The following is an 11,591-nucleotide window of genomic DNA, read 5'->3' on the forward strand; positions in this document are numbered from 1 at the left end:
ATTATTGTTCCCAAACAAAAAAACATAGTTGTGTCATCATGAACTTTAAAGGGCCCACTAATGTTGCAATTTTTAATGATTCTTCATGACTAGGATACTAATCACAAATGAGGAAATGTTGACGATGGCGGTGAACTTGGCAAATCATAGCTCATCATGTAAGCGGAGCTCCTATTGACCTTGAGTCAGATATCACTGCACACTTATGTCAGTCATTAGAGGTAGATGTGTATTTGATGTTCCAATGAAAGGTCTTTAATTTGGAGAACCAGATTTTAAGCGAAAAAAATTCATTGATGAAGGCTTGCATTGATCTTAGAAAGAGGGAGGCAAAAATAGATTCATGAATAGGATAAGGAGATCACTTTTGGCTCCAGATCCCACTTATTGTGAGAGCTGGGCTTAACTCTTATCTACCCTCGATGTGGTCCAACATAGACTGGGACCTAAATTTCAACCATAAACATCAGTGTCCCTAGTTTACCCTCGCCCCCTAGTTTACTCAACATGCCGGAATATTATGGTGGGTGACTGTCATTCCTAGATTGTCAAAAAAGCTGTCGTCCCTCCTAGTTCACTTCTTGACCTGAAGAAGCACCGGAAATACCGACGGTTTGTACGTGATTTCACATGATTGATCCCATTTGACATGACCGGACAGGAATTACGGTGCCAAATTGCCAATTGCCACACAATCAGTGCTCGAAAAAAACCCGGGTAGTGTGTAATCTCACCTTCAAATTTAAAAAAAATACCTGCAAATTTATACCTGGAAGGTGCCAATACTTGCAAAATTTGAGGGAATATAATACAAATACCTTCAAATTTTTTTTAAAAAAACTCTTCATTGATAATTTCTTAATTATATGTATATATATATATATATATATGAAGGTTTTTCAGTTTTTGAGAAAGTATTTTTTTTTCGGGCACTGTGGCCAATTGCTTGCCTTGAAAGTTGAGAGTGGTCACGAGTTGTCACTTTCGTGGCAGTCACTCACTAGAGTCAGTGGAGTGCACCTGTTTATTGTCAAGCTCTAGCTGGACTTTCCGACAGTTGGATCCCTCACGGAAGCTTATTGTCAAGCTCTAGCTGGACTTTCCGACAGTTGGGTCCCTCACGGAAGCTAGACTCGTGTTGCTTACGACAGTACAGTGTTGAAGGCTGAAGGAGCTTCTCAGCTTTCCGGAGTTCTCCTCGACGTTTTCAATTATTCGACCACCTGGTGTGTGTGGGTGGTTTTTTTTTTCGCAATTAGCCACCCCGCAGCTAATGCCTTGGATGAAGGCGCCAAGGTTTAATGGGGGAAATTAGAGGATGGCAAGGTTTAATGGAGGCCTGCAATGCGAAGGTGGTGGAAGAGGACTGCGCCATCTGAGGATTAATGATCTACGGCAATGTGAAGGAGACGTGCAAGCTATGAACAGCACCTGCAAGCCTGCTGCACTCGGAGGAATGCTGCAAATTGTAATGTACATGCTCTAAGCTACATATATGAGGGTACCGGTTTTTCACCTTAAATGATCTATATTACAGATAGTTTGAAGTCTTTTGATTTTCGATTAAATCATTCGTAGATCATCTGTTCACTGCGATTTTTCCACAAAATACATTTGGGACTTGGGAAGTTGGGAAGAAATTTAAAACCTTGTAAGGAAATTCTGAAATCTCAGATTTTTTTTTTTTTGGGGCGGATAGGGTTTGGTGTTTGGATGGGAGAATAGAAATAGAAAAAGAGATCTGGAGTCTGAGACTTTACAGGAGGATTTGGGAGAGAGAGAGAAAAAAAGAAAGAAAGAAAGAATGAAAAGAGGAAGAGGAAATCTGCAAACTGAGAAAAAAAAGTAATCTGAAGTGAAAAATTCGAGAAGAAATGTTTGTTTGCAATTGCAGACGAAATACATAATCTGTGGTTAGGTATGGTTTTACTGTAATTTTGAGGGCTCAAATTGAATAAAACCGGTTGTAATTCTGCCTGGCTCAAATTGAATAAAACCCAGGTTGTAATTTTGCCTAGCGTTGAATTTTAAGATTCGAAATTTTGGAATTTTAGACTCAAATCGAATAAAGCCTGCTGTAATTTTGCCTATCCTTGAATTTAAGATTCGAAAATTTGAAATTTTAGTTATAGAATCTGCAAATTTTTTCCAATAAAAATCGGGTGAGGGTCATCCCTTATTTCACTGGTTAGGAAAAAAAATCGGGTGAGGGTCATCCCTTATTTCACTGGTTAGGGGAAAAAGAAAAGAAGCTTATTTCTGGCACCACCAATGTATATATTATACTTGCGCCCCTACAGATTGTCTCTGTGGGGAGGCCTTTGATTGGAATTTCACAGAATTGTTTGGCATGGTTATTAATATACTTTAAGTGGATATTGCCACTCACAAACATATGCATCAGTCACTCAACAAAGACATACACAGGAGCTTGCTTCCATGCTTGTGAAACTTTTAACACTTTGCAAAGATCTCTCTCTCTCTCTCTCTCCCCCCCCCTCCTCCCCCCTTTGCAATGAAGACTTTTGCACTAAATGATTTTTTTATTAAAAAAAGTGTGACCCCTATTATGAAAAAGTAACCATATGACCCCCTTTCCCCTCTATGGCCAGCCCGTCACCCCTCTTATTCTTCTCCACCTCCTCCTTCTCTTCTCCATCAACTAATGACTCACCAGAAAGAGTGTAGCCGCACTACTCTCCCTTTTTGAGGTGGAGACCTCGAGGTGAAGACTATTGTAACGCGTTATCGATCGGCTCGCAGGTCAATATTTGGCTTCTTGTGGACTATCTTCCCTCTTTACAGTGGAGACCTCGGGGGGTTCACTATATGTAAACACTTTGTATCACGTGCGTTCCAGGTCTACTTTTCAAACCTTTTATCTCTGAAATTTTTATGAATAAATCACACTTTTTTTTAATTCAACTTATGAATACTGTCTTTAAATGGTACCCTTTTATATGTAAAAAATGTGTAAAAAAAGATTTAAAAAATCCATTCTCTTGAATCTACGTGCTACGCTTACATATTTTTGGAGTTCTCGTTTTATTAAGAAGACAAAGCTAACAAACTTCACTTTTAAATACAGACTTAAGAAGTACACCTGACTTTATATATATATATATATATATATTTACTATTGGTCCAAAAAAGAAGAAGAGGAGGAGGACACACTAGTGATTCACAAATAAAATAAAACCTTAGAAAAATACGCTTTCAAAAACTCACATAATATATTATATGGAAATACAAAACAACATTTCGAAGAACTGAGTAGAGAAATTTGCATCTACATATACGCGTAGCAGTGTGCGTGCATTTATATGTAAACACACAGCACTCGGTTGCGTGCTCGACAAGGCACGTGCTCACGAGGAACCTTCTACAGGGGAGTGTGGAAAGCAGACCTGGGCGGTGGGCGTTCTCGTTGCCTGAACCTCCAGTCGTGCAGGTCGTCCAATTACAAGATTAGGGTTTTAATCATCATATTAGATTCATAATTACATATATAGGAGCTATCACCATTTACGCGCTTTCTTCTGCTTTAATTTCATTCGTGGTTGCATACATTGCAGCTGTCTTACAACCCTTTTCTTTATCTGTTCTCTCATCTGCCTAGCTAGCTCAAGCTTTGCATTACGATCATCATGCCGCCCTTTCTCTCCACTTCATCATCTTCATCATCAAGTTCTGAATCCGATTCCCTATCTAATTCATCCAACTCTCATCGCCGTTTTTGCGCTGCTGATTTCCTGAAACCCGCCACCGACTTCTCCCGTCTGCCGCCCCCTCGCGGCCGCTGCTGCCTGATCAAGGCAGCTCGAGCCTTAGTGGATGACGTGGGTTTTGTCTGCAGGAAGACTGTGGGCTTCTTCTCTGAGGGTAAGCCCCGCTAATCATGATCATGCCAGCATTAGTACTGCTTACATCTCAACCTTACCACTCGCTGATCATCACTATTATAAGGTCTTGATCCAATCAGTTATGCTAAGATGTGGGTTGCTAATTATGTTTGCATTTTCTAAACTCCAATTCTAACTTTTCATCCATGATGTCTAATGGATTGCTACCATACATATTGTAGCTCAAAGAAGGGAACGAGTTGCCCAACCGAAACGATCAGAACCAGCTACAACCGATCCTCTGTCGCTGGCAATTAGCAGGTGTTTCGTTTAACCTTAGAATCTCATCATCAACTTATAAATCCCGTCGCGTTTGGATTAACTCATGAAAGAGCGTGTTGAGGCGCAGGCAGGACGTGGTGTACGTAAGCTAGTAACTTGCATGAGCCCTTATTCAACACAGCCGCTTCACATGGTATCAAAGCTAGGCATATAAGCATATAAGGCTCTGTGCGTGAACCCTTAATTAAGAATATACAGTGGGGTACTGTTGAGAAGCAGGTGGTGTAAGCAGCGTGTGAATAGAGGAGAGAGAGATTTTCAAACATTTTTATAATTTGTGGTAGTGGACAGTGTTAGACTCGAGTTTGATTTTTATAAATTTGTGCTGATGACAGAATATCGCCGCCGTCGATGGGGCTGGCAGTCTCCAACACGTTTGCTGAGTCAACAGGTACATCACTCATACATCTAATCTTAACGGTTTATGTGGATGAACAGATTAAGAATGCTACTAAGCTCACCGACCCACATAACAGCTCTAGTTAAGATTATGTGGATGAACAGATTAAGAATGCTACTAAGCTCACCGACCCACATAACCGCTCTACTGTGTCTTATATTTCACATGATATAATATAAGGCAACCATAAGGAATGCTATGTCATAATTGGCGTGCCTTAGTGACTAGGTTACCTAAGTTTAAACATCGCAGCTGATGAAATGGGATGGGTGCGTGCAGTCAACATTAGGGTTAATTGAGGTTATTAGTGGTGAATTATTCATATTAAATTGTAGGGGTTTAGGTAGGGTTAATTATATATTTGCTAACAGCAATCCTCATGTGAAGGTTACTATGAGAATTGACTGAGAATAAATAAATCGAAATTAATACCTTAATACCTTAATGATATGATCTGTATAAATAACCACGGTTTAACTAATTGTTGTAAGAGGAAGCTGGTTGATCGTAGCTAAGGTTTAGTAAGCTAAGAGATAAACGAAACCTGGACTTAGCAAAAGCTAAGCAATCGAGTGTAGACGTAGCAAAAGCTAATGATAATTAGGCCGAAATTCGTAAGCCTCCTCTGATATTATTCAGTGTTCATGGCACCCTCGTATCTGTACTTTATCTGCATATAATTATGTAACTAGATGTATGGTAAACTACCATTTAAATATACTCGGATTTAATTTATGGCCCTTAACCAATATTTAGACACATACAATTCAAACCCCCCTTTTTTGTGAGGTGAGAGGTCTCCAATTCCTCTCACCTTATTGATTTGCGAAGCTTTAGGTTTACAATGTAATGGGACTTTTGATTTGAGTTTTTATGAAAATTCTATCATATATTTACATAAGTTTTTTTTAAACTTTTGAAATTGGAACATTTTAGAGAAAAAAATATCATTTAAATCCATACATAATGGATTTTGAAAGGGCCCTTCAATGCACGCTTAAGGTTATTAGTAGTTGTGTAATATAGTTCACAAGTCATTGTATGTCTTTGCAAGCCTCCGTAGTATTATCCACTTTTCTTTCCTTGACATTTAAGTAAGAGTTGCACCCTAGTCTTTGCCATTAATAACTCCCTGAGTTAGAGTCATGGCCTATAGATTGAAGGGAAATCTTATTTGTATATGGGCTAAATTGAGATAGAAGTTTTATACTCTTCATCAGTTTTCTTTGTTTATATCATTCTCGATTTCTTTAATTCATGATGGATAACATGATATTGAAGACTCTTTGTATTAAGAGATGAGGTGCCTCTCATCATGGAAGATACGCATTCCGGACGAGATGGTGGTCACTCGTCTGGCCTTGTCAAAAGCTAGACAAGAATAACTTTTCGGCATGGAAGTTTAGTATGACCAATTTTCTTATGGGAAAAGGATATTAGGAGTTCAAGATGACCAATTTCCTTATTAGAAAAGGATATTGGAGTTCATCATAGGTGATGAAAAGGAGCCAGAGATTGTTGAAGAAAATTGGACCCTTCAGCAAGTGCTGACATATAGAGCATGGCATGAAAAAGCCAGAAATGTGGTGTATATTAGTAGTTCAATGTGATGGATTCTATGATTGTATATATACAGGATGCACAAGCGCCTAAGGAGGCCTGGGACACCTACGGTGAAGATGTACATCACAAACACCCAAGCTCAAAAGATGCATCTAAAACAAAAGCTGCACTATGTGACTAGAGGAAAGTTGGTATAAATTATTACTTAGTGAAGATTAAAAGCCATGTGGATGCCCTTGCTTCTACTAGATCACCAATAGATGATGATGATATGGTGTCTGTAACCTTGAATGGTCTTAGCATAGAATACAACTAGTTTTAGAACTCCATTGGAGTTCAAGAGAACTTTTTTGATTTTTAGGAATTGATTGCTCTTCTCATTTGTGGAGATGAGTTTATCCTTTAGAAATTCAAAGAAGCTGGTCTTCTATTTAGATACAGGTAGATCCAAAGGGAGATCATTATCTAGAGGCCAAGATGGAGACTTTTTTGGAAACAGAAATCATGGGATAGCAACAACAACATGATTCAAATGTACAAATAGGTGGAAGAAGATACTGTGGAGGCAGGGGCAACTAGAGGGGCCGAGGTCTATCCTATGTTTAGTATCTAATTATTGGAAATAGCTATTGAAAATGATAGTACCTATGGAGAAATTGGTGGAAATTCAAGCCAACAACACAATCAAGTAAATACAGTATATTGTGGATTAGTAGAATCAATTCCAGACTATAATGAAGCACTCCTAGAGGTCATAGTATTCAAAGTTCAAATAGTGTCTGGCATCCTTATAGATGGAGGATTTGGAGTCAATGTGCTATCAAAAGAAGTGGCCCATAGATTAGGTATCAAAAAGATGTAGCCGGTGTCCTTTAGATGGCAGATCAATGGGGAGAGTTATGCCTGAAGAGCATCGTCCATAAAGAATTTGTATGGGTGAATGTAAATTTCTAGTATCCTTTGTGATACTACGGATGAAGGAAAACTTCGGAGCACATCTGATGCTGCTTGGCAATCGTGGTTGCACCATGGGAAGATCTGCTCTAGAACTAGGAATTAACTGCCGTTAGAAATGAACTTGGACCCATATTGATAGTGCCCAAAAAGAATGGTAAAGTGCGAGTGTGTGTGGACCTCAAAAAGGTAAATGACGCCACAATCGTATTTACCTTGGTTATAAAGGGTAACATAAATGGCATAATGTTTACTTTGGACACCTGCATGCTTGAGATTTTGTGCATTAAACATGTCATTGGTATATGGCACAACCGCATTAGTTATGTAAAAATTAAGCAGCTCAACTGTAGGCCCAAAATATTATTGTAGGTCTTTGGAAGTTTAAGGTTAATGGTATGCATAAAGTATATAAAGCATTTAAACTTGGTATGTAGGCCAAACATGCTTTCACGCATGAAAAGCATGACAGTGCAAGGCCATTGAATGTTATACATTTATATATATGGAGACCTAGCAAGTCTGCAACAATTACAGGTAGTAGGTACTATATTACATTCATTGATAACTATATTCGGAAAGTGTGGGTTTAATTCATGAAGGAGAAAAGTGAGGTATTTCCTCACTTTTAGATATTTAAAAACTTGGTTGAGAAGGAAAAAGGTATACAGATAAAATGCCTAAGATTGGATGGTGAGTTGACTGATTCTTGAGAAAACAAGAAATTAATATATAGGTACGCTCTATGAATATAATGGTGGGAATCAATAGATAATTCACATACAAGTACACTCCATAAGTTACAAAAAGAAAAAATAAGCACATTATAGAAGTTTCTCATGCCCTGTTGTCTGAAAAGAATATGCCAAATTATTTCTAGGCTAATGCAATAGAAACTGTTTGTGACCCTCACTATACAGATGTTCATGGTATGATGTCTGAACAAAAGTTTATAGGCATAAAACTAGATATGGCTTACTTGAAAGCAGTAGAAGCTGTAGTTTACCTTATGAACATGGTCCCCACTACAAATGTTCATGACATGATGCGTGAACAAAAGTTTACATGCATAAAACTAGATGTGGCTAACTTGAAAGTGTTTGGATGTATTGCATATGTGCATGTTCTTGATGAAGTGGGAACCAAGTTGGATCCAAAGATAGAGAAATGCATCTTCGTTGGTTATTCCTTGGGGTAGAAAGGTTATATAGATGCTATAACCATACCACTCATAAGATGCGAGTAAGCAGAGATGTTATATTTGATGAAATTAGTAGCTAGTATTTACATGTAAAGGTAACTAAAGATGAGTAGTTGGTATGCACCAATGAAGGCGATTGAAGATGTAGATGTAAGAAGTAATGATATTATCCCACATGTAGAGCAGTAACCAAAGGTGCTTAGTGGAATGGAGAGTAACCATACCACTCATGAGATGCGAGTAAGTAGAGATATTATCTTTGATGAAATTAGTAGCTAGTATTTACTATGAAGGTAACTAAAGATGAGTAGCTAATGAAGGCAGCTGAAGATGCATGTAGACGTAAGAAGTAATGATATTATCCCACTGCACAGCACTAACCACATGTGCTTAGTGGAAATAGAGAGTCCCCTAGTAGTGAATCCTTGGTCAGGCAGGTTGAGGATAGATGCAAGGAATGCAGATGCATCATCTCATGGTACTACAAGTGTTAGCATAAGGAAAGGAAAAGGTAGATCAACCTTTTATACTTGATCTCTCAGTAGGTCACACTTATGTGGATGGTGACTCTAGTGGATCCAAGCAGAGCCTTGATGAGGAGCTTGGCATTCCATCAGTGGTGGTACTGCTTGTGCACAAAGAATCATGGTTGTTTTGAGCACACATGTAGTGATCTAGGTGTACATAGGTTTACTCAGGTTAGATACCCTATTGATAGGTTGAGATATGATAGTTATGTAGTCAATCACTATGCTTACATGGGTTGAAAGTGCCTCGGATAGGCAGAGAGATTCTTTGGTGTACTAGAGTTGTGGTGTAGTTATAGAGCCTTCTCATGATCTTAGTTCACACTATGAACCGACAAGTGTATGTTATAGTAGGAGAGTAGCCTCCCTCATAGTATGCACTCTTATCTCTTTATGTTATGGTTGTAGATAAGAGAAGAGAATAGAAGAAATTCATCCATCCATCTCTCTTGTGTGCTTGTCTACTTTTCTGTGTGTGTGTGTGTTTGTGTTTGCAAGGAAAGCTCAAGCTCATCCTTGGGCCAAGCATTCTTCTAATACTTAATGGCCCAAGGAGAGCTTATGGAAGAATCATGCAAGTATAAGCATTCTTTAAAAATGATATCATGTTTGCATCTATCATTTCCCACTTTAATCCTCTTGGTTTAGTTTATCAATTTTCTTAGAGTTGTAGGGACTATGGAAAATGATTGAAAATAATTTGGAAGGTAAATTACATGTGGGAACATATGCCTAAATTAGCATTCTCTTTTATATAGACTCAAATATTTAATACAGTAACTCAAGTCTTTTTTTTTTAACTTTAGCGTTTGAACTCTATAATGTGAGAATGCAAGGTAGTAGACGAGTTCATTTAAAGGGGATGATAATTTATAGGATGTCAAAAAAAATCTACCAAATTTGTAAAAGAAGGGGTGAAATTAGGCTATATACATATACGAGCCTACTTCTCGAGCAAAAGAATTTTATAAAATACCATTTTAAAGAAATCTATTATTTTTCCAAAGTTCAATTTATAGAAAAATGGGAGCCATTTTGCAGTCCCATTAAAAGGAATTTTAAAATTTCTTTAAATGCATGTGAGACATGAGGTCATTTATATAGTTAACCCTGAATTCTAACCCTTCTACCTATTTTGCATGATACACAACGACATGGTTGTAAATGTTACTAAATGTTTGCTAGGTTTTTTAATCTCAATAAATCTTTATAAACACCATGATTGAAACTTGAAAAGATAAACGTTCATTGATAAATTCTAGTTTGTGATTAGTGTGGGAGGAAAAAAATACAACAATAGGCTAATTTCCTTTTGATGGTCCCTTCTCATTTTATTATGTATATCTCATTTTCTCAATTTTTAAAAACTAGTAAAATTTAAATTTTTTAAAAAAAATATCTTACAACTCTACACAATATAGTTAACATTTTCTAGTTTTTTTATTTGGTGAAAGACATGTTTTCCTTGGAAAGTGATCCTTTATCACCATTTTGTTTTTTTATGTTGACAATAGAGGTGGCTCTAGAAGTAATCCTATTAAAAAAGTTATGCAAGAATGATATTCAAAATATACATTATGATTATTATTATTGTACCAGTTAGTCCTTCTGAGAATTTAGTCGACTCCATACATGTCTTTAGTATAAAATAACATTTAAAACAGTTTGTCTATGCTGTTGAAATAAAATAAATTGTTTAAATTGATATATTACGTTTATAAATTTGTGGATAGTGGTAAATTTTTTTATATATCATAAACAGAAGATTATATCTTGAATAGAGTTTGGGATATACTTTAAAGCACTTGGGGAGGAATTTTTTTTAATGAGGTAAATTTAGTAGGTCATTTATGCACTTTTGTAACTAAACCATTAGAGCTAATTTGCCATCTTTAACTAAATCAGCTATGTTGTTGTGCAGAGCTTGAACACACAGTTGGAATCCATGAGGATAGAAGTGAGACTGAGAAGCATCAGTAGTGAGCTAGTTTCTTTTTTTGTCTTAATGGAGTGCAACTTTGATTTAAATGGATACAAACACTAAATACTGATTCTTTTTTAGAAATTAATGGAGTGCAACTTTGATTTAAATGGATAAAAACACTAAATACTGATTCTTTTTTAGAAATTAATAGAATAATTTGTGAAGTAGTATTCTTTGTTGTTTACATACAAAAGGTGGCAAGCATTTTTTTTTAATGGCAAGATTTTTTTTTTAAAAATGGAGAAATAGTTTCCTTTAGAAAAAGGAAAAAGAGATACCCCCATGTCTATGTTGAAGTATAATAGTACTATGTGCTAGGCAATGATATGCATATTCATTAATTGTTATTAGGTGTAATGATGTGCAGATTAACTAGTTTCTTATGTTTATATGAGATTTGATGGCATTTTTAACAAGTAGCATGTGTGACAGATAGGCTTGTTTTTTAATTGATATTTACCTATTATCATTGAGTGCAATATCTCATTTAAAACTAAGAAAAGGAAGAGGATGACCATATTAATTCTATGGGTAATGTGGATGGGTGGACATGGATTGAGTGTAACAAGATGTTGATCACTATGCTAGAGGAGGAGAAGGAGAGGATTGAGGCATCACTCATTCCCATCAAAGAATATTGGAAGAAGTTTGGATGCACAATCATTTCAGATGGATGGACTAGCACAAAATAGTGGCACATAATTAATATCTTGGTGTCTCCATGGCGTGGCATGTACTTTTTTCATGCAGAGAGTTGATACCTCAAACTTTTCCTTTC

At 36.9% G+C, this 11,591-nt stretch overlaps 1 protein-coding gene across 4 annotated transcripts; it reads left to right on the forward strand.

The window, feature by feature from the left end:
* The first annotated feature begins 1,020 nt into the window (after window positions 1-1,020).
* On the forward strand, window positions 1,021-10,980 carry LOC147622222 (uncharacterized). 4 transcript variants are annotated; one of them, XM_086823313.1, is made up of 5 exons: window positions 1,021-1,473; window positions 2,764-2,860; window positions 4,085-4,163; window positions 4,520-4,575; window positions 10,751-10,980. In XM_086823313.1, exons 1-5 carry the CDS (start codon window positions 1,319-1,321, stop codon window positions 10,871-10,873), a joined length of 510 nt encoding a protein of 169 aa, XP_086679439.1. In that variant the 5' UTR covers window positions 1,021-1,318; the 3' UTR covers window positions 10,874-10,980. The 4 variants fall into 4 exon arrangements, 2 of the variants coding, with proteins under 2 accessions (XP_086679439.1, XP_086679440.1); XR_015269665.1 differs by lacking the exon at window positions 4,085-4,163 and having other exon boundaries at window positions 1,331-1,501; window positions 10,751-10,898; XM_086823314.1 differs by lacking the exons at window positions 1,021-1,473; window positions 2,764-2,860 and adding an exon at window positions 3,149-3,882.
* The last annotated feature ends 611 nt before the right edge of the window (window positions 10,981-11,591 follow it).

Source organism: Cibotium barometz, chromosome 29 (assembly GCF_041138505.1).
Source record: "Cibotium barometz isolate CiBa-2024 chromosome 29, ASM4113850v1, whole genome shotgun sequence".
In the NCBI taxonomy this organism is placed as follows: Eukaryota; Viridiplantae; Streptophyta; class Polypodiopsida; order Cyatheales; family Cibotiaceae; genus Cibotium; species Cibotium barometz.

Excerpts from the sequence above, each read along its gene's own strand:
- LOC147622222 (XM_086823313.1), top strand. The coding sequence starts at position 1,319 with ATGGCAAGGTTTAATGGAGGCCTGCAATGCGAAGGTGGTGGAAGAGGA. Across the intron at positions 1,474-2,763 it reads GGAATGCTGCAAATTGTAAT|GTCAATATTTGGCTTCTTGT; the intron begins GTACATGCTCTA and ends ATCGGCTCGCAG. Across the intron at positions 2,861-4,084 it reads TTGTATCACGTGCGTTCCAG|CTCAAAGAAGGGAACGAGTT; the intron begins GTCTACTTTTCA and ends TACATATTGTAG.